The 24546-nt window shown below is 39.4% G+C and overlaps 1 protein-coding gene across 1 annotated transcript in view; it reads left to right on the top strand.

Moving 5' to 3' along the window:
* lrp1ba (low density lipoprotein receptor-related protein 1Ba) overlaps positions 1-24546 on the top strand; it is a 332672-nt gene that overhangs the window by 129563 nt on the left and 178563 nt on the right. The window contains exons 19-22 of the mRNA XM_073862191.1: positions 4209-4289; positions 7296-7460; positions 7842-8024; positions 11023-11222. Coding sequence (XP_073718292.1) covers positions 4209-4289; positions 7296-7460; positions 7842-8024; positions 11023-11222 — 629 coding nt within the window. The remainder of the gene's footprint in view (positions 1-4208; positions 4290-7295; positions 7461-7841; positions 8025-11022; positions 11223-24546) is intronic.

Consider the following 24546-nt stretch of genomic DNA (forward strand, 5'->3'; position numbering starts at 1 on the left):
AAAAATAGTGCTTACGGTGGTATCTTCAAACAAATCCCATTTATTTGTCATATTTCCTCTGTTTGTATCTTTGAAATGTTTTGATCACTTTCTGTGCATGTGTGGAGGTGACAATTGTGATTTCTTTTCAAACCAGGCTGCTTTAATTTAAGATTTTTAATAGGAACACAATATGCTAATGCGGATGTCACAAAGGCGTTCGCTGTGAGCATGACCGCATCTCAACTTTGACCAAATTGATTGTTTTTCTTTGCACTCTGATGTGCGAACGGTCCACCGAAACACTTGGTTTACACTGCAAATGATTTTCTTACATATTTTTGTCTTGTTTTTTAGTAAAAATATCTAAAAAAAATTCTTGATGTCCTAAGAAAATAAGTCTAGTTTTTAGTAGGGCTGCATAACGATTAATCGCGACTAATCGTTTGCAAAATAAAAGTTTTTGTTTATATCATATATGTGTGTTTACTGTGTATAATAATTATTTATATATAAATACACACACACACACACACACACACACACACACACACACACACACATATGCATGTATAATTTTAAGAAAAAATATATTTATAGATTAAATATATATATATATTTATATATAATTTATATTATATATATATATATATATATATATATATATATATATATATATATATATATATATATATATATAATATAAATTATATATAAATATATAAAAATGTATATACACAAAATTCTTCTTAAATATCTACATGTGTGTGTATTTATTTATACATAATTGTTATACACACTACACACACATATATGATCTAAACAAAAACTTTTATTTTGCAAACGATTAGTCGCGATTAATCGTTATGCAGCTCTAGTTTTTAGACCAAAAAACATACAATTTTAAGTGAATTTGTGCTTAAAACAAGCAACAAAAAAAAAATCTGCCAATGACGTTAAAAATTTTTCTTGACATTTTCTTGAGTTAACAACCCGTTAATTGGCGCTGTCCCGTGAGCGGGACACCTAGGTTTATTTCAGTATTTTCTATGTAAATGTTAATCTATCACGACAAACTATATATTGTTGGAAATGTCTAAGAATGTAATTTTCATATTTCAAAACCTTTTAGCAGTAATAATAATGCAGTAACTGTAATTTATTCATTTGTGACACAAATATGCAGCAAACCTCAAAGCAAACCAGCACAAACCTCAGTTTTTTGACAATTTTATGTATTAAAAATTATACTATATTGCATTTTTATTTATTACAAATAAATGTAAACTGTTTTAAAAAAAATATTTTCACCTCCAGACACTTCCCTAAAAAACATTGAAGTGTCTTCTTTAAAACCAAAAATTACCAAAATTAAAACCAAAATTAGGCTTCTAGACCAAAAAAAAAAAAAAAAAAAAAAGAGTTATATTAATTTAAAGGTGTATATCACCTTTTCACCAACCCCCCACTCAAAAAGGGCTGTGCCAGTTAAAGGGTTATGATTTTTTTCTTACTCCATTGCCATTTTCTTTTGCTTGTTTTAAGCACAAATTCATTTAAATTTTATGGGGTTTTTTTTTTTCTAAAAACTTTGATTTTACTCATCAAGAAAATTCTTAATTTAAGAATTTGTAGATATTTGTACTGAAAACAAGACAAAAATACTAAGTAAGGAAGTATTTTTTGCAGTGTAAAAGTATTTTGGTTTTAAGAACATAAATCTAAAGTAATTTAATGCATTGTCTTAATCTTCTTCTTCTTTATTTATTCTTTATTCCATTGCACCATCTATGGCTATATTCATAGCAAGAACAAGTTAATCCATACCAGTTAATCACCTAACTTGCATGTTTTTGGCCTGTGGGAGTAAACCCACGCTGACACAGAGAGAACATGCAAATTCACACAGAAAGGCCACCTGACCTAGCCGAGGCTCAAACCGTCTTTATAACAGGCCCAATGTAAAATATAAATGTATATAGATAAATACATTATAATATTATAAATTATTATTATAATGTATTTATTGTATGAAAAATTAGATGACGTAAGTGAAGTAACTGCACTGCACTGTAAAAAGTAAAAGTTGGCTCAACTTAAAAAAAATCTTAATCAAATAATTGGTAATGCCTATAGACGGTTTCAGCAGTAACAACATAAACAAGCGGCTGTCGCGGTCCGCACGTAACTTCCGGTAAACTCGGCTAAGAATAAATAACAACAAAGTTCTTTAAACTTAGTTTATTTATATAACAAGTAAAAAAACAACACATAGATTAGGAAACCAAAACATTTGTTATTTTCGATGAGGCATTTGCTCAAGAGATAAGTATAGCAACTAGTCAGACCATAAAAAAAATGAAACCGGAAGTAAGGTTCGGATCCAGACGTGTATCGCCTCAGCGCACGTGCGTCTGATGAAACCATCTATAAATGTAAAAAAAATTTCAACTTAAATCTTCACACTGAAATATTTTAGCTGTTACCAATAAATTTTATTATTTTTTAAAGTTTTTTTATTGTTTTATTTTTTTATTAACCTTTAATTTTTCACTTAAAATGAGATGAATGTTTCAGTTGTTGCCAATTGAAGTAAGTTTTTTTTTTTTTTTAAGTAGAGCAGCTTTCACTTTTTACAGTGTGGTGTCTGTCAGCATCGACTGAATGATCTTGTGTGAAAATCTTTGATGAATTTAATGGGAACAATTTAATTGTGATTGTTCAGCCAGACCAGTGTTGTTTCGAAAAGCGCACGTTTTGGTTCCTGGTTCGAGACTAGCGGGTTTTTGAAGCATGTGCCAATTTTTCCAGTCCATAACCTTTGTTTGATTGGTGGAAACCTGAACCAGTGCCAGATCAGGTGCTGAGCATCTCCATATTGGCTGAAAAGAGTATCAATGGCCCATAAACATTAGGGCTGTGTATTCCTATTTTAGGAATATAATACGATATAATTTTAGGAAAGTTGTCATTAAGAACACACATCACAATATGTAACCCTATCTAGTGGTCTGCCATCCACTACCTGCCATGAATCTTGTGATTTTTTATTAAATTAATGTATATATATATATTTAATTTAATTTAATTTAATTTAATTTAATTTAATTTAATTTAATTTAATTTAATTTAATTTAATTTAATTTAATTTAATTTAATTTAATTTAATTTAATTTAATTTAATTTAATTTAATTTAATTTAATTTAATAAAAACCACAAGATTCATGGCATATATATATATATATATATATATATATATATATACTCACATGTATTGATATTTTTTACTCTTCTAATGGCTTTTTAAAACAATGGACATTATCTGACACAACAAAGTCCTGCCAATATTATTGTATCCTGTACTGGGATGTTGGAATTATATTTTTGCCTCCCTGAAGCTGAAAAAGTTACTCTCCACACCGTACGAATGGCATTCTAGGATTTCTTTCTCATAAATAAACAGGTAAGTCAAGGGAATCCTCATTATATAGAGGAAAAACAAAAACAGCTCCTCGCTGCATGATATTATGCTCCTTATTACCGCGTCTCGAAAGACTCACGGTTTCACGGGCCAACGTAAACCCGTTCTGACGGCTCAAGTTGTCAACGACAGCGCAGTTCAGTTCTTGTAAATGAGTCACGGAGATGAATAATACCAGCGAATCTCCGCCTCTCTTCCTCCAAGGGATGAAGCGGCGTGTTTGAAGCTTCCTCCTCCGTTAGTCGTCGGATCTTATTATCGTTTTTTATTTCATCGGGTACGGTTTCAGGGTCTCTTCGATTCACACACGCGTACATGAACGCAGGCCATGCACAGAGTAATTAAAGTTTACGCTTGGCTTCCTTAAATCAAAATGAAGTTGGCACGGAAATGCTGACTGTGAACTGCGGGCGCCGTTCCATTCGCGCTTACAACCATAGAGACTTGGCACGTGGTCACATGATTGCTCGCTCAATTCATGTCAGTTTGGCGCAAATTTTCTGTCAGAGACCCAGGGATGTCTTTTCCAATTTCTGAAAGGCGCGTGGCAGGTTAACGCTTCTGTCTCTGGAGAGATAAAGCCGAAGGTGCGAAGTTCAGCAAAAACAAATTCTGTTTCTCTGCTAGTCTAGTGTTTAATCTCAGCGTTTATTGTTATAATTACATTTTCAGGGGTCAGAGTTGAGATATGAAGTTGAGTGAGTTGCTCTGTGACTTCATGTTTTGCACTTCTTCTGTCCTTCATAGATTTCCCGACCTGTGAGCCGCTGACTCATTTCAGTTGTAGAAATGGAAAATGCATCAGTGTGAAGTGGCACTGTGATTCTGGTGAGCTGATTCTCCAATACTGCAGCAAATAATGATTGACTATATTCAGTATTATATTCATACTTTCTTACTCCTCTTCTTGTTTAACCTTTTCTTTCCTCCTTCCTTCATTCCTTCCATTCTTCCTTCTTTCTTTCTTTCTTACCTTTCTGCTCATCCTCCATCAACCGTCTGTCTGTCTATCTACCTTCTTTCTTTCCTTCTTCCTATCTTTCATTACCCTTGCTTTTTCATAATCCCACCTCCACCTTTTACATTTCTCTCTCTCTCTCTCTCTCTCTCTTTCTCTTCTCTGTATGTGTTTCTCTTTTTTTTCGCTTTCCTCTTTTTCTTTCTTCTTTCTCTCTTCTTTCTTTCTTACCTTTCTGTCCATCCATCCATCATCCGTCTGTCTGTCTATCTTCCATTACCCTTGCTTTTTCATAATCTCACCTCCACATTTTACATTTCTCTTTCTCTTCTCTCGCTCTGTATCTGTCTCTCTTTTTTCTCACTCTCCTTTCTCTTTCTTTCTTTCTTTCTTTCTTTCTTTCTTTTTTCTTTCCTATCTGTGTGTCGATCCATTTATCCGTCTGTTTGCTTTTTGCTTCCCTGTCTGTCTGTCTGTCTGTCTGTCCACCCATCGATCATCAATCCATTCATCCTTCCTTCCATCTTTCCATAATTATTTCCATGCTTTACATTGTCCTCTTTTCTCCACCTGCTCTTTCTCTGTACCTCTGTCCATTGTCACCTTTCTTTCTTTCTTTCTTTCTTTCTTTCTTTCTTTCTTTCTTTCTTTCTTTCTTTCTTTCTTTCTTTCTTTCTTTCTTTCTTTCTTTCTTTCTTTCTTTCATTCTTTCATTCTTTCTTTCTTTCTTTCTTTCTTTCTTTCTTTCTTCTTTTTCTCTTTCTTTCTTTCTCTTTCTTTACTATCTGTATATCCATTCACCATCCATCCATTCATCCATCAACTCATCCATCCATCCATCCGTCCTTTCTCTTTCTTTACTATCTGTATATCCATTCACCATCCATCCATTCATCCATCCACTCATCCATCCGTCCGTCCGTCCTCTGTCTGTCTGTCCACCAATCGATCATCAATCCATTCATCCTTCCTTCCATCTTTCCATAATTATTTCCATGCTTTACATTGTCCTCTTTTCTCCACCTGCTCTTTCTCTGTACCTCTGTCCATTGTCACCTTTCTTTCTTTCTTTCTTTCTTTCTTTCTTTCTTTCTTTCTTTCTTTCTTTCTTTCATTCATTCTTTCTTTCATTCTTTCTTTCTTTCTTTCTTTCTTTCTTTCTTTCTTTCTTTCTTTCATTCTTTCATTCTTTCTTTCTTTCTTTCTTTCTTTCTTTCTTTCTTTCTTTCTTTCTTTCTTCCTTTCTCTTTCTTTACTATCTGTATATCCATTCACCATCCATCCATTCATCCGTCCACTCATCCATCCATCCGTCTGTCCGTCCTTTCTCTTTCTTTATCTGTATATCCATTCACCATCCATCCATTCATCCATCCACTCATCCATCCACTCATCCATCCATCCATCCATCCATCAATCTGTCCGTCCGTCTGTCTGTCCGTCTGTCTGTCTGTCTGTCCACCAATCGATCATCAATCCATTCATCCTTTCTTCCATCTTTCCATAATTATTTCCATGCTTTACATTGTCCTCTTTTCTCCACCTGCTCTTTCTCTGTACCTCTGTCCATTGTCACCTTTCTTTCTTTCTTTCTTTCTTTCTTTCTTTCTTTCTTTCTTTCTTTCTTTCTTTCTTTCTTTCTTTCTTTCTTTCTTTCTTCTTTTTCTCTTTCTTCCTTTCTCTTTCTTTACTATCTGTATGTCCATTCAACATCCATCCATTCATCCATCCACTCATCCATCCATCCATCCGTCCGTCCGTCCGTCTGTCTGTCTGTCTGTCTGTCTGTTTGCTTTTTGTCTGTCTGTTCATCCATCTATCCCCCATTTGTCTGTCTATCTACCTTCTTTCTTTCCTCCTTTCTTCATCTGTGCTTTTTCATCATCCCACCTCCTTTTTCCTTTCTCTCTCTCCTCTCTGTCTCTGTGTGTGTCTTTGTTTCCTCTGTCTTTCTCTCATTTCTCTCCTTTCTTTTTCTTTCTTTCTTTCCTTCCATTGTCTGTCCATCTGTCTGTCTATCTACCATCTTTCTTTCCTCCTTCCTTCATCCATGCTTTTTTCATCCCACCTCCTTTTTTCTTTCTCTTTTTCCTTTCTGTCTCTGTGTGTGTCTCTGTTTGCTCTGTCTTTCTCTCCTTCCTTCCTTCCTTCCTTCCCTTCTGTCTGTCTGTTTGCTTTTTGCTTGCTTTGTCTGTCCGTCTGTCTGTATACATTCACCCTTCCTTCTATCTTTCAATAATAATTCATTTGCTTTTCTTTCTTTCTATCTTTCTTTTTTCTTTCTTTCTTTCTTTCTTGACTGGACCTTGCTGTTCGTCCTTGCATCGTCCGTCCATCTGTCTGTCAATCTACATTCTTTCTTTTTCCTGTCTCTCTTCCTTTTTTCTCTCTTTCTTTCTCTCTTTACTGGACCTTTTTGTCTATCCTTTCATCGTCCATCCATCTGTCTGTCTATCTACATATCTATTATTTCTATTTTTTTTCTATTTATCTATTCTTTCTTTCCTCCTTACTGTATTCCATCCTTCTTTTTCCTCTCTATTTCTTTCTTTCTTACCTTTCTGTCCATTCCTTCCGTCTGTCTGTTTGTCTATCTATCTACCTTCTCTCTTTCCTCCTTTTTCCTTTCTCTCTCTCTGTCTGTTTTTGTCTCTGTGTGTGTCTCTGTTTCTTTTGCCTTTGTCTCTCCTTTCTTTCTTTCTTTTATTCATTCTTTTTTTCTTCCTTTTATCCTCTTTGCTTTTTCATGTCCTCTTTTACCCATCTGCTCAATCCTTCTTTCTTCATTTCTCTTTCTTTTCTCTGTCTCTCTGTGTGTCTCTTTCTTGTTCTTTTTTTCTTTCTCTCTCTCTCTCTCTCTCTCTCTCTCTCTCTAGAGGACGACTGTGGAGATGGCAGTGATGAGCTGGGATGTGTTCATGCCTGTTCGGTGGCTCAGTTTCAGTGTTCCAGTGGGAAATGCATCCCTGAGCACTGGATGTGTGACGGGGACAATGACTGCGGTGACCTCAGCGACGAGAACACCACCTGCTCAAGAACAGGTGCGTGTGACACAAACACACAAAGTATTGACAAAACGGTCACAAAACAGGTCGTCCACCTTCAAAATATAAAACTGTGTGTCCTAAACACGTTTCGTTACCACAAACCCTGTTGAAAAGACACAGAGGTCACCAAAGTTGCATTTTTCGAAACAACAGTGAGGTGTACCGAAGCTGAAAGAGAGGGGTCTCATGACCCTTTAATCATTCTTTATAAACCAGCTTTACCACAAAAAACACATTTGTTGACCAGCATCTTTTGCTGCTGCACAACCAGTTAAACTTCTAACTAGTATAAACCAGCATGGACCAGTGTGGTGGTCTTAGCTGGTCTTTTCAGCAGGGAATATGTTCATCAACAAGACTCTTTCCTTCAACCAGCGCTCTCAACCACTAACGCCTGTGGCGAGAAAGAGTATCGTTGCCGTGGCGACGGGACCTGCGTTTCCGAACTTTGGCGCTGTGATGGCGACAAGGATTGTGAAGACGGTAGCGATGAATTTGCCTGTGAGGGAACCAAACGCATGTGTGACCACAAAGCCAAGTTCACATGTAAAGTCTCAGGTAGAGTGAAATATCCATTATATAATCTTAAAACTACACTCACCTAAAGGATTATTAGGAACACCTGTTCAATTTCTCAATAATGCAATGGTGTGGGAGATGTTTTCTTGGCACACTTTAGGCCCCTTAGTCCCAATTGGGCATCATTTAAATGCCACTGCCTACGTGAGCATTGTTTCTGACCATGTCCATCTTTTTATGACCACCATGTACCCATCCTCTGATGGCTACTTCCATCAGGATAGTGCACCATGACACAAAGCTCGAATCATTTCAAATTGGTTTCTTGGCAATGAGTTCACTGTACTAAAATAGCCCCCACAGTCACCAGATCTTAACCCAATAGAGCATCTTTGGGATGTGGTGGAATTGGAGCTTTGTGCCCTGGATGTGCATCCCACAAATCTCCATCAACTGCAAGAAGCTATCCTATCAATATGGGCCAACATTTCTAAAGAATGCTTTCAGCACCTTGTTGAATCAATGGCATGTAGAATTAAGGCAGTTCTGAAGGTGAAAGGGGGTCAAAGACAGTATTAGTATTGTGTTCCTAATAATCCTTTAGGTGAGTGTATAATGTTTTTTTGTTTTTTTTTTTGGTGGGTGCTATAAATATTATTCCTAATTGATTGGTTTTAGCCTGGAGTGACTTAAATCTGTATTATTTTGTGAAATACAAGACTCTGAAAAGCTTGCTCAGAAAAGGCCAGTGATTATTGCTTCACTTCTTTCAGGCTGAATTCATAATGTTTCAAATGAATCGTTTTAAATGAGAGAATGAGAGAGAGAGAGAAAGAGAGAGAGATTTCTCAAACCGCATTGAATGAGTTCCACACAATGTTGGAGGCAGACTGTGAATACTTTATTACCCCGGTGAGCCGGGCTCAGGTAGAGCGGAGAGTATTTTTATATGTGTGTTTGTGGGCAAATGTGTGTGTGTAGAATCGATCTGTGAAGCCGAGCGGTGAGATCTTGAAAGTTAAGGGTTGGAAAGTGGAACAAACAAGCAGGCGACCGGTGTATTTCCTAGGTCAGCGAGAACGGCTGCGTCTCTGGCTAAATAATGAGTTAATTTAGTGATTTTTGAAGCGAATACAGAGTCTAAATACAACTGGAATAAATCAGAAAGTCTCAACAAAGTTTCAAAAGTTTTTTTTTTTTAATGCAAAAAGCTGCATTTGAAGAGTTCAGATGCAAAAACCGCTAAACGCCACCTCTGTTGAAAATGAAGTATTGATTGTAACCAAATGCTCTCGACACGTACTATACGTCCATCAAATACTTCATGGCCATATTTGTAAATTATTTCAGTCATATGAGACTAAACCTGCGTCTGAAATCGCATACTGTGACAGCATGTACTGAATTAGATAAAGTGCCTACTCATCGACCTTTAAAACAGTATGTTTTATAAAATATCAATATGTGTAGAGTGAATCAAATTCAGATGCACTACATTTGCCATGTTGATACATTATAAACATCAGTCAGTATCAAGTGAGCCGTTAACTTCTAACGCCTGTGAGTTTCAAAGGTCTATAAACGATCCCAAACGAGGCATAAGGGTCTTTTCTAGCAAAACGATTGTCATTTTTGACAAGAAAAATAAAAAATATGCTCTTTTAAACCACAACTTTTCGCCTAGGTCCGGTCCAGCCGACCTAACGTAAATGCGTAGTGATGTAGGGAGGTCACGTGTTACATATATAAAACGCACATTTGCGGACCATTTTAAACAATAAACTGACACAAAGAAATTAATTAATATCATTCGACAACCAACAACGTCGGAACGCTCCTCTTTCTCAACACTTGTAAACACTGGGGCGCTTCGCGTTCGTCCTCTTTCACCTCTTGACGTCATGACGTATTGCGTGGGGTCACGCTATCGCATCACGACCGGATTTAGATGAGAAGTTGTGGTTTAAAAGTGGATATTTTTTATTTTTTTGTCAAAAATGACAATCGTTTCGCTAGATAAGACCCTTATGCCTCGTTTGGGATCATTTATAGTCCTTTGAAACTCTGTTGAAAAAAACTGTCAAGTGTTGAGTTAAGTATTAAATGTTGGGCTCTATTAAAGTCCATTAAAATGAGAAAAATCCTGGAATGTTTTCCTCAAAAAACATAATTTCTTCTCGACTGAACAAAGAAAGACATCAACATTTTGGATGACATGGTGGTGAGTAAATTATCTGGATTTTTCTTTTAAGAAAATGGAATATTCCTTTAAGTGTTGCACTTTTCCATATTTATTGTAATAAAACTGTAGTGTCTTGTTGTATCTGTAGTCTTTGCCATACAGTTTGACCAGACTATATTTACCCCTGTATTTCTTTTACTAATTTTCTATAAAAAAGCTGTACAATCTATTAAGAAGACCCAATAAAAATGTGGCGTTTAAATGTACATGGGAACTCATATGCCATGCTAAATTGTAAAAAGAAAGCATTTTACAACAGCAGGTATACTTACACCAAAAGGAAAAGCTGGGATTTAAAACAAATAAGTAATAGGTGCCATGTATTTTCATTACTTGTATATCTTCAGCTTTAAAACTGTCGTTTGTCCCATGCTGTTACTAAAAGCGATTTTTTCAATTGCTTGACTGTAATTTTCTGTCTCGAATAGTCTTTATTCTTTATTCATTGTGAAACAGGAGAAAGAAACACAACAGCGAATATGTACCTCATTACCCCTAATGATACGGCAAACGCCAAGGCCCAAAATGCACTCAAAAACTATGTGTAACCCTATGGGAAATTAGCTGCTGAATTTCTGTAATATAATAACAACTCGGGAAAGAGTTGTATTTGAATGAAGCCAGTTTCAGTCCAGAATCACCATAGAAAGCAGATTGTTTTGAAGTACAACCATGCAAAGATGAACATTTTGATCATTGTAACACTTTTCATTAAACATGCTGTAGTCCAATTTTAGTTCATGACGCCTAATGCATAAGTTAAATATCTGCTTCTTTGTTTTCTCTGTGCTTTAGGCAAATGCATCAGTAGAGACTGGGTGTGCGACGGGGACATTGACTGCGAGGACCAATCAGATGAGGAGGGGTGCGAGGTGTCCGTCTGTAAACCTCCGAAGTTCCCATGCGCCAACGATACGACCGTGTGTCTCTCGCCGGAGCGGATCTGCAACGGTTGGAGAGACTGTGCAGACAATTCAGACGAAGGGCCATACTGTGATGAGTCATACAACATAGTGAAAAAAAACCATGGAAATGACCCTTACCGCCTGGCATTGCTGTTAAAATAAGACTTAAAGGATTAGTCCATTTTCTTAAAAGAAAAATCCAGATAATTTACTCACCACCATGTGATCCAAAATGTTGATGTCTTTCTTCGTTCAGTCGAGAAGAAATTATGTTTTTTGAAGAAAACATTGCAGAATTTTTCTAATTTTAATGGACTTGAATAAAACCCAACATTTAATACTTAACACTTAACAGTTTTTTTCAACAGAGTTTCAAAGGACTATAAACAATCCCAAACGAGGTATAAGTGTCTTATCTAGCGAAACGATTGTCATTTTTGACAATAAAAAAAACAAATATACACTTTTAAAGCACAACTTCTCGTCGTGTAGATCCAGTCGTGATGCGCCAGCTGACCCCACTACGTCACCGCAATACGTCATGACGTCAAGAGGTCACAGAGGACGAACCCGAAACTCCGCCCCAGTGTTTACAAGCGTCTTGAAAGAGGACCGTTCCTGCGTTGTTGTATGTCAACTGATACTAATTAATGTCTTTGTGGCAGTTTATTGTTTGAAATGGTCCGCAAATGTGCGTTTTGTATATGTAACACGTGACCTCCCTACGTCACTACGCATTTACGTTAGGTCGCGCTGGACCGGACCTTGATGATAAGTTGTGGTTTAAAAGTATATATTTTTTATTTTTCTTGTCAAAAATGACAATCGTTTTGCTAGATAAGACCCTTATACCTCGTTTGGGATTGTTTATAGTCCTTTGAAACTCTGTTGAAAAAAACTGTTAAGTGTTAAGTATTAAATGTTGGGTTCTATTAAAGTCCATTAAAATTAGAAAAATTCTGCAATGTTTTCTTCAAAAAACATAATTTCTTCTGAACTGAACAAAGAAAGACATCAACATTTTGGATGACATGGTGGTGAGTAAATTATCTGGATTTTTCTTTTAAGAAAATGGAATATTCCTTTAATGTCATAGATCCTGAATCACTGTTCTTGGTGCTAGAGCAACACTGCTGTTAACCAATCAGATTTAAGGCTTTTGCAGCAGGATGACTCGTAAAAAAACACTAAACTGCTTTTAAACACTAATGGACATTAGTTAGATCAACCTTGGGAATAAAATTTTTGCGCAGTTTATTTATTAATGCAAATCCAGCATCTATGCATAAGTTGGGGAAGGACAATGCTACCAACTGAGAGGTAACAGTGCTACTCACTGAGCCACTGTGCCGCCCTCAATTTGTAGTTTTGAAATATGTTATTGAAATGTAATCATGACCAACAGATTTGAGCATACATGCTTTCCCCCAAGTGATTTGGAGTACCCGTATGCCCATTACCTACATAGAAAATATCCGCCTGGGAAAATTGCTGTTTCCATGTTGGCCCTTGAGCGAACCGACTTTAAGGCCTTGAACAACAATCTTATCAACCCGGCATTTCCCTCGGGTTTATGGGTAGGTTATTTCTTGCTAGAAATATTGTTCAAGGACTACTAAAGGATGTTGATTCAGCTACGTGTACCATTTGACAACGTGACGTACGCATGCAAAAAAGTCGAAGGGGTGCTTATCCAAACGTTGGGGGTTTACATTTACACATGCCTAAATGTTATGATTTGTGCTTCAGACCATACGCTCATGAATTACAAGATTGTGTCCGTTCCTCTGGGTTTGTGTTTCTTATCTTAAGCTTTTTAGCAGCCTTGAGAATCAGATGGACAGATTGTGATAATGAGAGACCGAGAGACCGAGACTTTGAGCGAAAGAGAGGAAGGCTAATCTATTTTGTTCCAGAGAACATGAGCCAAACTGTGGAGGGTCATTATGGGATAGGGATTGCCTTTCATTTTGACAACTCAGTGCCAACAGACTTATATAGTATGATTTGGCTTGTATAGCAGATCTATGCCAAGAAAAGCTGCATTAAGACATTTACATTTATGGATTTTGCAGGTGCTTTTATCCAAAGCGACTTACAGTGTATTCAAGCTATGCAGTATGTGAATACCATGGGAGTCAAACCCATGAGTTTTGCGCTCCTAACACATTGCTGTACCAAATGAGCTACATGAACATCAATAGCAGAGCAGCTATTCTAGATCTAATTATCCAAAAATATCCAAACACAACATATGCTGGAACTAGCAGTGCTGGTGTTTTCAGTTTCATTTTCATTTCAGTTTTTTACAATAACACATCTATGAATGTGATGTATGAGATTTCCAAACGATTCAGACATTATTTATATCCTGGATTTGTCTGTTTAAAGTGAAGTAAATGTAGTTTTATTCCTCTGTAATGACTTTTTGTGTGAGTCTTGAGGGATTGTGAGATTTAAGTCGGTGTGTGTGTGTATTAAGGTTCATTTAGGAGATCTTCAGAGACACACATCTTACCTCAGGTGAGATGGGGCCGTGCTTGAATATCAGCTTAGAGCCAATTACATCTATGGGTTCCTCACACACACACACACATTCCCCTCCAGACTGATTAATGCTGGGTAACACGCTGAGACACGACTGCAAAGTGGCCACTGAGGATCTAGGGATAAGAAGTGTAAAAGAGAGACGAGATGAGATGAAATGCAAAAAGAAGCAGTTAAATGTGTTGTTTTTTATACTCATTGTTATTTGTGTGTAATGACTGGGAGTAAAGCATTATGCATAGCAGTTACAGTTATGAAAGAAATATAAAAATTATAAAAAGCACACTCTAAACACAAATGGAGGTTGTTTCAAGCCATGGTTGGGTAAATGTAAGGAAATTGAGGTTGTTTCTAAATATGGGGAAATTGAGGTTGTTTCAAGCCATGATTGGGTAAAATGTGGAGAAATGGAGGTTGTTTCAAGCCATGGTTGGGTAAAATGTGGAGAAATGGAGGTTGTTTCAAGCCATAGTTGGGTAAGATGTGGAGAAATTGAGGTTGTTTCAAGCCATGGTTGGGTAAAATGTAGACAGATGGAGGTTGTTTCAAAATGTAGGAAAAACAAGGTTGTTTCAAGCCATGGTTGGGTAAAATGTGGAGAAATGGAGGGTTTTTCAAACCATGGTTGGGTAAGATGTGGAGAAATGGAGGTTGTTTCAATCCATGGTTGGGTAAGATGTGGAGAAATTGAGGTTGTTTCAAGCCATGGTTGGGTTAAATATGGAGAAATAGAGGTTGTTTCAAGCCATGGTTGGGTAAAATGTAGACAGATGGAGGTTGTTTCAAAATGTGGGGAAATCGAGGTTGTTTCAAGCCATGGTGTGGTAAAATGTGGAGAAATTGAGGTTGTTTCAAGCCATAGTTGGGTAAGATGTGGAGAAATTGAGGTTATTTCAAGCCATGGTTGGGTAAGATGTGGAGAAATGGAGGTTGTTTCAAGCCATGGTTGGGTAAAATGTGGAGAAATGGAGGGTTTTTCAAACCATGGTTGGGTAAGATGTGGAGAAATGGAGGTTGTTTCAAGCCATGGTTGGGTAAAATGTGGAGAAATTGAGATTGTTTCAAAATTTGGGGAAATGGAGGTTGTTTCAAGCCATGGTTGGGTAAGATGTGGAGAAATTGAGGTTGTTTCAAGCCATGGTTGGGTAAAATGTGGAGAAATGGAGGTTGTTTCAAAATGTGGGGAAATGGAGGTTTGTTTAAGCCAAAGTTGGGTAAAATGTGGAGAAATTGAGGTTGTTTCAAGCCATGATTGGGTAAAATGTGGAGAAATGGAGGTTTGTTTAAGCCAAAGTTGGGTAAAATGTGTAGAAATAGAGGTTGTTTCAAGCCAAAGTTGGGTAAAATGTGGAGAAATTGAGGTTGTTTCAAGCCATGATTGGGTAAAATGTGGAGAAATGGAGGTTTGTTTAAGCCAAAGTTGGGTAAAATGTGTAGAAATAGAGGTTGTTTCAAGCCATAGTTGGGTAAGATGTGGAGAAATTGAGGTTGTTTCAAGCCATGGTTGGGTAAGATGTGGAGAAATGGAGGTTGTTTCAAAATGTGGGGAAATAGAGGTTTGTTTAAGCCAAAGTTGGGTAAAATGTGGAGAAATTGAGGTTGTTTCAAGCCATGGTTGGGTAAGATGTGGAGAAATGGGGGTTGTTTCAAGCCATGGTTGGGTAAGATGTGGAGAAATGGAGGTTGTTTCAAGCCATGGTTGGGTAAGATGTGGAGAAATGGAGGTTGTTTCAAGCCATGGTTGGGTAAGATGTGGAGAAATGGAGGTTGTTTCAAGCCATGGTTGGGTAAAATGTGGAGAAATGGAGGGTTTTTCAAACCATGGTTGGGTAAGATGTGGAGAAATGGAGGTTGTTTCAAGCCATGGTTGGGTAAAATGTGGAGAAATTGAGATTGTTTCAAAATTTGGAGAAATGGAGGTTGTTTCAATCCATGGTTGGGTAAGATGTGGAGAAATTGAGGTTGTTTCAAGCCATGGTTGGGTAAGATGTGGAGAAATGGAGGTTGTTTCAAGCCATGGTTGGGTAAAATGTGGAGAAATGGAGGGTTTTTCAAACCATGGTTGGGTAAGATGTGGAGAAATGGAGGGTTTTTTAAACCATGGTTGGGTAAGATGTGGAGAAATGGAGGTTGTTTCAATCCATGGTTGGGTAAGATGTGGAGAAATTGAGGTTGTTTCAAGCCATGGTTGGGTAAAATGTAGACAAATGGAGGTTGTTTCAAAATGTAGGAAAAACAAGGTTGTTTCAAGCCATGGTTGGGTAAAATGTGGAGAAATGGAGGGTTTTTCAAACCATGGTTGGGTAAGATGTGGAGAAATGGAGGTTGTTTCAATCCATGGTTGGGTAAGATGTGGAGAAATTGAGGTTGTTTCAAGCCATGGTTGGGTAAAATGTGGAGAAATGGAGGTTGTTTCAAAATGTGGGGAAATGGAGGTTTGTTTAAGCCAAAGTTGGGTAAAATGTGGAGAAATTGAGGTTGTTTCAAGCCATGATTGGGTAAAATGTGGAGAAATAGAGGTTTGTTTAAGCCAAAGTTGGGTAAAATGTGTAGAAATAGAGGTTGTTTCAAGCCATGGTTGGGTAAGATGTGTAGAAATGGAGGTTGTTTCAAAATGTGGGGAAATGGAGGTTTGTTTAAGCCAAAGTTGGGTAAAATGTGGAGAAATTCAGGTTGTTTCAAGCCATAGTTGGGTAAGATGTGGAGAAATTGAGGTTATTTCAAGCCATGGTTGGGTAAGATGTGGAGAAATGGAGGTTGTTTCAAGCCATGGTTGGGTAAAATGTGGAGAAATGGAGGGTTTTTTAAACCATGGTTGGGTAAGATGTGGAGAAATGGAGGTTGTTTCAATCCATGGTTGGGTAAGATGTGGAGAAATTGAGGTTGTTTCAAGCCATGGTTGGGTAAAATGTAGACAAATGGAGGTTGTTTCAAAATGTAGGAAAAACAAGGTTGTTTCAAGCCATGGTTTGGTAAAATGTGGAGAAATGGAGGGTTTTTCAAACCATGGTTGGGTAAGATGTGGAGAAATGGAGGTTGTTTCAATCCATGGTTGGGTAAGATGTGGAGAAATTGAGGTTGTTTCAAGCCATGGTTGGGTAAAATGTGGAGAAATGGAGGTTGTTTCAAAATGTGGGGAAATGGAGGTTTGTTTAAGCCAAAGTTGGGTAAAATGTGGAGAAATTGAGGTTGTTTCAAGCCATGATTGGGTAAAATGTGGAGAAATAGAGGTTTGTTTAAGCCAAAGTTGGGTAAAATGTGTAGAAATAGAGGTTGTTTCAAGCCATGGTTGGGTAAGATGTGTAGAAATGGAGGTTGTTTCAAAATGTGGGGAAATGGAGGTTTGTTTAAGCCAAAGTTGGGTAAAATGTGGAGAAATTGAGGTTGTTTCAAGCCATAGTTGGGTAAGATGTGGAGAAATTGAGGTTATTTCAAGCCATGGTTGGGTAAGATGTGGAGAAATGGAGGTTGTTTCAAGCCATGGTTGGGTAAAATGTGGAGAAATGGAGGGTTTTTCAAACCATGGTTGGGTAAGATGTGGAGAAATGGAGGTTGTTTCAAGCCATGGTTGGGTAAAATGTGGAGAAATTGAGATTGTTTCAAGCCATGGTTGGGTAAAATTTGGGGAAATGGAGGTTGTTTCAATCCATGGTTGGGTAAGATGTGGAGAAATTGAGGTTGTTTCAAGCCATGGTTGGGTAAAATGTGGAGAAATGGAGGTTGTTTCAAAATGTGGGGAAATGGAGGTTTGTTTAAGCCAAAGTTGGGTAAAATGTGGAGAAATTGAGGTTGTTTCAAGCCATGATTGGGTAAAATGTGGAGAAATGGAGGTTTGTTTAAGCCAAAGTTGGGTAAAATGTGTAGAAATAGAGGTTGTTTCAAGCCAAAGTTGGGTAAAATGTGGAGAAATTGAGGTTGTTTCAAGCCATGATTGGGTAAAATGTGGAGAAATGGAGGTTTGTTTAAGCCAAAGTTGGGTAAAATGTGTAGAAATAGAGGTTGTTTCAAGCCATAGTTGGGTAAGATGTGGAGAAATTGAGGTTGTTTCAAGCCATGGTTGGGTAAGATGTGGAGAAATGGAGGTTGTTTCAAAATGTGGGGAAATAGAGGTTTGTTTAAGCCAAAGTTGGGTAAAATGTGGAGAAATTGAGGTTGTTTCAAGCCATGGTTGGGTAAGATGTGGAGAAATGGGGGTTGTTTCAAGCCATGGTTGGGTAAGATGTGGAGAAATGGAGGTTGTTTCAAGCCATGGTTGGGTAAGATGTGGAGAAATGGAGGTTGTTTCAAGCCATGGTTGGGTAAGATGTGGAGAAATGGAGGTTGTTTCAAGCCATGGTTGGGTAAAATGTGGAGAAATGGAGGGTTTTTCAAACCATGGTTGGGTAAGATGTGGAGAAATGGAGGTTGTTTCAAGCCATGGTTGGGTAAAATGTGGAGAAATTGAGATTGTTTCAAAATTTGGAGAAATGGAGGTTGTTTCAATCCATGGTTGGGTAAGATGTGGAGAAATTGAGGTTGTTTCAAGCCATGGTTGGGTAAGATGTGGAGAAATGGAGGTTGTTTCAAGCCATGGTTGGGTAAAATGTGGAGAAATGGAGGGTTTTTCAAACCATGGTTGGGTAAGATGTGGAGAAATGGAGGTTGTTTCAAGCCATGGTTGGGTAAAATGTGGAGAAATTGAGATTGTTTCAAAATTTGGAGAAATGGAGGTTGTTTCAATCCATGGTTGGGTAAGATGTGGAGAAATTGAGGTTGTTTCAAGCCATGGTTGGGTAAAATGTGGAGAAATGGAGGTTGTTTCAAAATGTGGGGAAATGGAGGTTTGTTTAAGCCAAAGTTAAGTAAAATGTGTAAAAATTGAGGTTGTTTCAAGCCATGGTTGGGTAAGATGTGGAGAAATGGAGGTTGTTTCAAGCCATGGTTGGGTAAGATGTGGAGAAATGGAGGTTGTTTCAAGCCATGGTTGGGTAAAATGTGGAAAAACTGAGGTTGTTTTAAGCCCTGGTTTGGTAAAATGTGGAGAAATGGAGGTTGTTTCAAGTCATGGTTGGGTAAAATGTGGAGAAATAGAGGTTGTTTCAAGCCCTGGTTGGGTAAAATGTGGAGAAATGGAGGTTGTTTCAAGTCATGGTTGGGTAAAATGTGGGGAAATGGAGATTGTTTCAAGCCATGGTTGGGTAAAATGTGGAAAAACTGAGGTTGTTTCAAGCCCTGGTTGGGTAAAATGTGGAAAAACGGAGGTTGTTTTAAGCCACGGTTTGGTAAAATGTGGAGAAATGGAGGTTGTTTCAAGTCATGGTTGGGTAAAATGTGGAGAAATAGAGGTTGTTTCAAAATGTGGGGAAATGGAGATTGTTTCAAGCCATGGTTGGGTAAAATGTGGAAAAACCGAGGTTTTTTCAAGCCATTGTTGGGTAAAATGTGGAAAAACTGAGGTTGTTTTTAGCCATGGTTGGGTAAAATGTGGAAAAATTGAGGTTGTTTTTAGCCATGGTTTGGTAAAATGTGGAGAAATGGAGGTTGTTTCAAGTCATGGTTGGGTAAAATGTGGAGAAATAGAGGTTGTTTCAAAACTTGGGGAAATGGAGATTGTTTCAAGCCATGGTTGGGTAAAATGTGGAAAAACTGAGGTTGTTTTAAGCCCTGGTTTGGTAAAATGTGGAGAAATGGAGGTTGTTTCAAGTCATGGTTGGGTAAAATGTGGAGAAATAGAGGTTGTTTCAAGCCCTGGTTGGGTAAAATGTGGAGAAATGGAGGTTGTTTCAAGTCATGGTTGGGTAAAATGTGGGGAAATGGAGATTGTTTCAAGCCATGGTTGGGTAAAATGTGGAAAAACGGAGGGGTTACTTGACTGTAACCTTGTTCCCTGAAAAAGCGGAACGAGATGCTGCGCTGCTAAGCGCTATGGGGAAACGTCTTTATCGTTGACCAGCTGAATATAGTGTGCAAACACGTCAATGAAATTGACCCGGAGGTATATAGCCTCGGTTGATGACGACATCACAGCGCACCCAATGCGAGGCTATAAAATAGATGAGAAACAGCTGTGTCATCAGATCTTTTGTTTGAAGACCAGTCCTGGGACATCTACTGTACGGCAAGACAGCGCAGCATCTCGTTCCGCTTTTTCAGGGAACAAGGTTACAGTCAAGTAACCCCTCCGTTCCCTATCAAAAGCTTTACTCGATGCTGCGCTGCTAAGCGCTATGGGGAACGACAATACCCACGCTGCCGTGCTTGGAGATGTCTGGACCCCTTACGGATGTGTAAGTCTGTGCACAAGGACCGCAAAGAAATCTCAGACATAAACAACCAAGCTAAAAATAGTGGATGTGTGCGGAAAGGATGCTCCTGCCGCCTCACAAACATCTATAAGAAGGCACCCCTTCCTAATAAATAGCAGTGGGGAATACCCCTTTATGGAAAAATGGTTAGACAGCAGCTTGAGATGTTGACTCGAGGACATGAGACCCTGGAGTGACATGAGCATCCAAGCTATAAAATCTTATGAATGTATGCGGAGAGGACCAGCCCGCCGTATCACAAACGCTCTGTAAGGAGGCACCCCTTACTAAAAATAGTAGCAGTGGGGGATACCCCTTTTATGGACAAATGGCATAGACATCAGCTTGAGATGTTGACTCGAGGACAGGAGATCCTGGAGTGACATCAGCATCCAAGCTATAAAATCTTATGAATGTATGCGGAGAGGACCAGCCTGCCGCATCACAAACGCTCTGCAAGGAGGCCCCTTTTACTAAAGCAGTAGAAGAGGCTACTCCCCTGGTGGAGTGAGCTCTCAGACCTGCTGGCGAGACTTGACAGCGCGCCTCAAAGGCAAGAGCAATGGCATCCCTAACCCAATGTGATATGGACTGCCTGGTGGCCGCAGCACCTCTGTTGCGGCCTCCAAAACAGACAAACAACTGCTCTGACTTACGCCACTGGCTAGTGCGGTGGACATAAGTCTGAAGAGCACGGACTGGACACAATCTGTGGTATAACTCCTGCTCCGGCGTGGTGAACGGCGGAGGGCAGAAAGTCTCAAGAAGTACCGGATGTGCAGTCGAAAAGGGAACCTTATGCAGGTAATCAAGATAAGGATGTAAAATCAACTTCACCATTCCTGGGGCAAAATCTAGACAGGATGGCGAGATCGCCAGAGCCTGCATATCCCCAATTCTTTTTAAAGAAGTTAACGCCATTAGAACAACCATCTTTAGTGTCAGAAGTCTATCAGACGCTGACTCTAGAGGTTCAAAAGGAGGTCTGAACCAGACCCTCAAGGACTATAGCTAGGTCCCACGAAGGAATCTTAGTTCTTGCTGTAGGCCTCAATCGTTGGATGCCTCCCGAGCGGCGCCCCGTCCACCAAAGCGTGGCAAGCCGAAAAAGCGGCCACATAAAACCTGTGAGTGGATGGGCATAAGCTGCTGACAGCTTTTCCTGCAGAAAACACAGAACTGTAGCAAACTGGCAGTTAACAGGATCTGCATTATGTGTCATGCACCATGCTTCAAAGACACCCTATTTAAAGGCATAATTCTTTCTAGTGGAAGGAGCCCTTGCACTCAAAATAGTGTCAGTAACATCAGGCGACAAACCTGTGTCCCTCAGTTGGTACCCTTAGGAGCCAAACATGGAGATTCCACAGGTCGGGCCTGAGATGCATTATCATGAGACAGAACGCCCCTCCTCTCCGGACTTGCCCATGGCGAGCCGTTGAGGAGAGATATTATCTCTAAAAACCATACTCTGTTCAGCCAACGCGGTGCTATCAGAAAGAGGCAAGAGCCTTGCTGGCGAACTCTGGCTAGAACCTGCGGGAGCAGCGCCACTGGAGGAAACGCATAAAGGCGTTTGTCCGGCCATGTGTGCGCCATTGCGTCCAGACCCAGGGGGGGCTGGGGAACTCAGAGAGAAGTAAAGGAGACATTGCGCTATCTGAAAAGAGGCCAAGAGGTCCACTTTCTCTCTGTAAAATCAGGTCCATATCTGAGACACTATGTCTGGGTGGGGTTTCCAATCTCCAGTCGATAATGTCTGCCTGGACAGTAAATCTGCTCCTACATATAGGTTTTTGGGATGTACACTGTTCTGAGTGACAGGAACTTGTCCTGAGCCCAGAGAAAAATCTGTCTCGCTATCTTGTTCAGATTGCGCGAGCGCCGACCTCCCTGGTGACTTAAGTATGAGACTGTCGCTGTGTTGTCCACCCGCACTAGGACATGACAGCTTCTCATTTGGCGGAGAAAATATTTCAGGGCCAGAAATACAGCCGTCAGCTCTAGGCAATTGATGTGCCAACCGAGCTGATGACCCTCCCATTCCCCTTGAGCTGGACGACCATCTAAGGTCGCACCCCAGCCCGTCAGGGAGGCGTCTGTCATTAGCAGTTTGCGATGACAAGTCGCTCATAGCGTGGGACCCAAGGCAACAAACCGGGGTCTGATCCACATAGTCAGTGTATGAAGCCCGTGGCGCATCACTTTAATCAGCCTTTGAGGGTTGGCCCTTGGATGAAACCCTCCGGCTCTGAAACGGTGTCATATGCAACAGCCCCAAAGGAATCACCGTGGATGCTGATGCCATAAACCCTGATATCCTCTGATAGGTCCTATCCTGTTCTCGTTATACATGTTACCTCTAGGAGACATTATCAGGAAACATAACATAAGTTTTCACTGCTATGCGGATGATACCCAGCTTTACATCTCCTCACATCCCAGCGAAACACACACGTTTTCTAAGCTAACAGACTGCCTTAGCGATGTTAGTGACTGGATGGCACATAACTTTCTTAAGCTGAACTCCAATAAGACAGAGATACTTATTATTGAACCGAATCGCTACAAACATAATATGTCAGATTACACGTTGCACATAGAAGGCTGCACTGTGGTGCCATCTTCCACGGTAAGGAACTTAGGTGTGATGTTCGACAGCAACTTATCCTTCGATAGTCATATCGCCAACGTCTGCCGTACAGCTTTCTTCCACCTTAGAAATATCTCGAAAATACGCCATATACTGTCTACATCTGACGCAGAGAAGCTTATCCATGCTTTTATGACCTCTAGAATAGACTATTGTAACTCGCTACTCGGGGGATGCCATGCAAATCAAGTAAACAAGCTTCAGCTAGTTCAAAACGCTTCCGCAAGGGTACTTACTCGATCTAAAAAGTACGACCACATAAGCCCAATTCTGGCATCTTTACACTGGCTACCAGTTAAATATCGCATACAATTTAAAATATCACTACTCACCTACAAAGCTTTAAATGGCCTAGCACCCTCATATCTTAGAGAATTACTATCAGAATACAATCCATCACGCACACTACGGTCACAAAATTCTGGTCTCTTGATTATCCCTAGACTATCAAAAGTGTCTAAAAGTGGAAGGTCATTTTCCTATTTAGCCCCTAAGCTCTGGAATGATTTACCAACCGATGTCCGAGAATCAGACACAGTCGATAATTTTAAATCTAGACTTAAAACTTTTCTCTTCAACAAAGCATTCGCATAAATTTGTCTAGTAAAAGTACTTAACTCGAAATAGTTATTTGTACCGAACAAAGCACTCGCGGTCATAAAACAGACCAACCAAATAAATAAATAAAAACCTTATCTTAACGTATAGTCGGATTGCGATTTTGGAACTTTCGTGTTCTTGTGAATAGTATGCCATACAAACCCGTTTGCCACTGAACCTGCATTAACGACGACAGTGGGGCATCCGGCCTTAGTCAAACGGGTTGGCACGTACGGTTGGGTTGGGCTTTTGGCGCTTTCTTTATATTGCGAATACTATGCCATACAGACCCGTTTGCCACTGAACCTGCATTAACGACGACAGTGGGGCTTCCAGCCTTAGTCAAACGGGTTGGCACGTATGGTCGGGTTGCGATTTTGGCGCTTTTTTGTGTCTTGTGAATAGTATGCCATACAGACCCGTTTGCCACTGAGCCTGCATTAACGACGACAGTGGGGCCTCCAGCCTTAGTCAAACGGGTTGGCACGTATGGTCAGGTTGCGATGTTGGCGTTTTCTCGTGATCGGAACGGAGGGGTTACTTGACTGTAACCTTGTTCCCTGAAAAAGCGGAACGAGATGCTGCGCTGTCTTGCCGTACAGTAGATGTCCCAGGACTGGTCTTCAAACAAAAGATCTGATGACACAGCTGTTTCTCATCTATTTTATAGCCTCGCATTGGGTGCGCTGTGATGTCGTCATCAACCGAGGCTATATACCTCCGGGTCAATTTCATTGACGTGTTTGCACACTATATTCAGCTGGTCAACGATAAAGACGTTTCCCCATAGCGCTTAGCAGCGCAGCATCGAGTAAAGCTTTTGATAGGGAACTGAGGTTGTTTCAAGCCCTGGTTGGGTAAAATGTGGAAAAACGGAGGTTGTTTTAAGCCACGGTTTGGTAAAATGTGGAGAAATTGAGGTTGTTTCAAGTCATGGTTGGGTAAAATGTGGAGAAATAGAGGTTGTTTCAAAATGTGGGGAAATGGGTTTGTTTCAAGCCATGGTTGGGTAAAATGTGGAAAAACCGAGGTTTTTTCAAGCCATTGTTGGGTAAAATGTGGAAAAACTGAGGTTGTTTTTAGCCATGGTTGGGTAAAATGTGGAAAAATTGAGGTTGTTTTTAGCCATGGTTTGGTAAAATGTGGAGAAATGGAGGTTGTTTCAAGTCATGGTTGGGTAAAATGTGGAGAAATAGAGGTTGTTTCAAAACTTGGGGAAATGGAGATTGTTTCAAGCCATGGTTGGTAAAATGTGGAAAAACCGAGTTTTTTTCAAGCCATTGTTGGGTAAAATGTGGAAAAACGGAGGTTGTTTTTAGCCATGGTTTGG

The sequence above is a fragment of the Misgurnus anguillicaudatus genome, chromosome 23 (genome assembly GCF_027580225.2).
Source record: "Misgurnus anguillicaudatus chromosome 23, ASM2758022v2, whole genome shotgun sequence".
Lineage (NCBI taxonomy): Eukaryota > Metazoa > Chordata > Actinopteri > Cypriniformes > Cobitidae > Misgurnus > Misgurnus anguillicaudatus.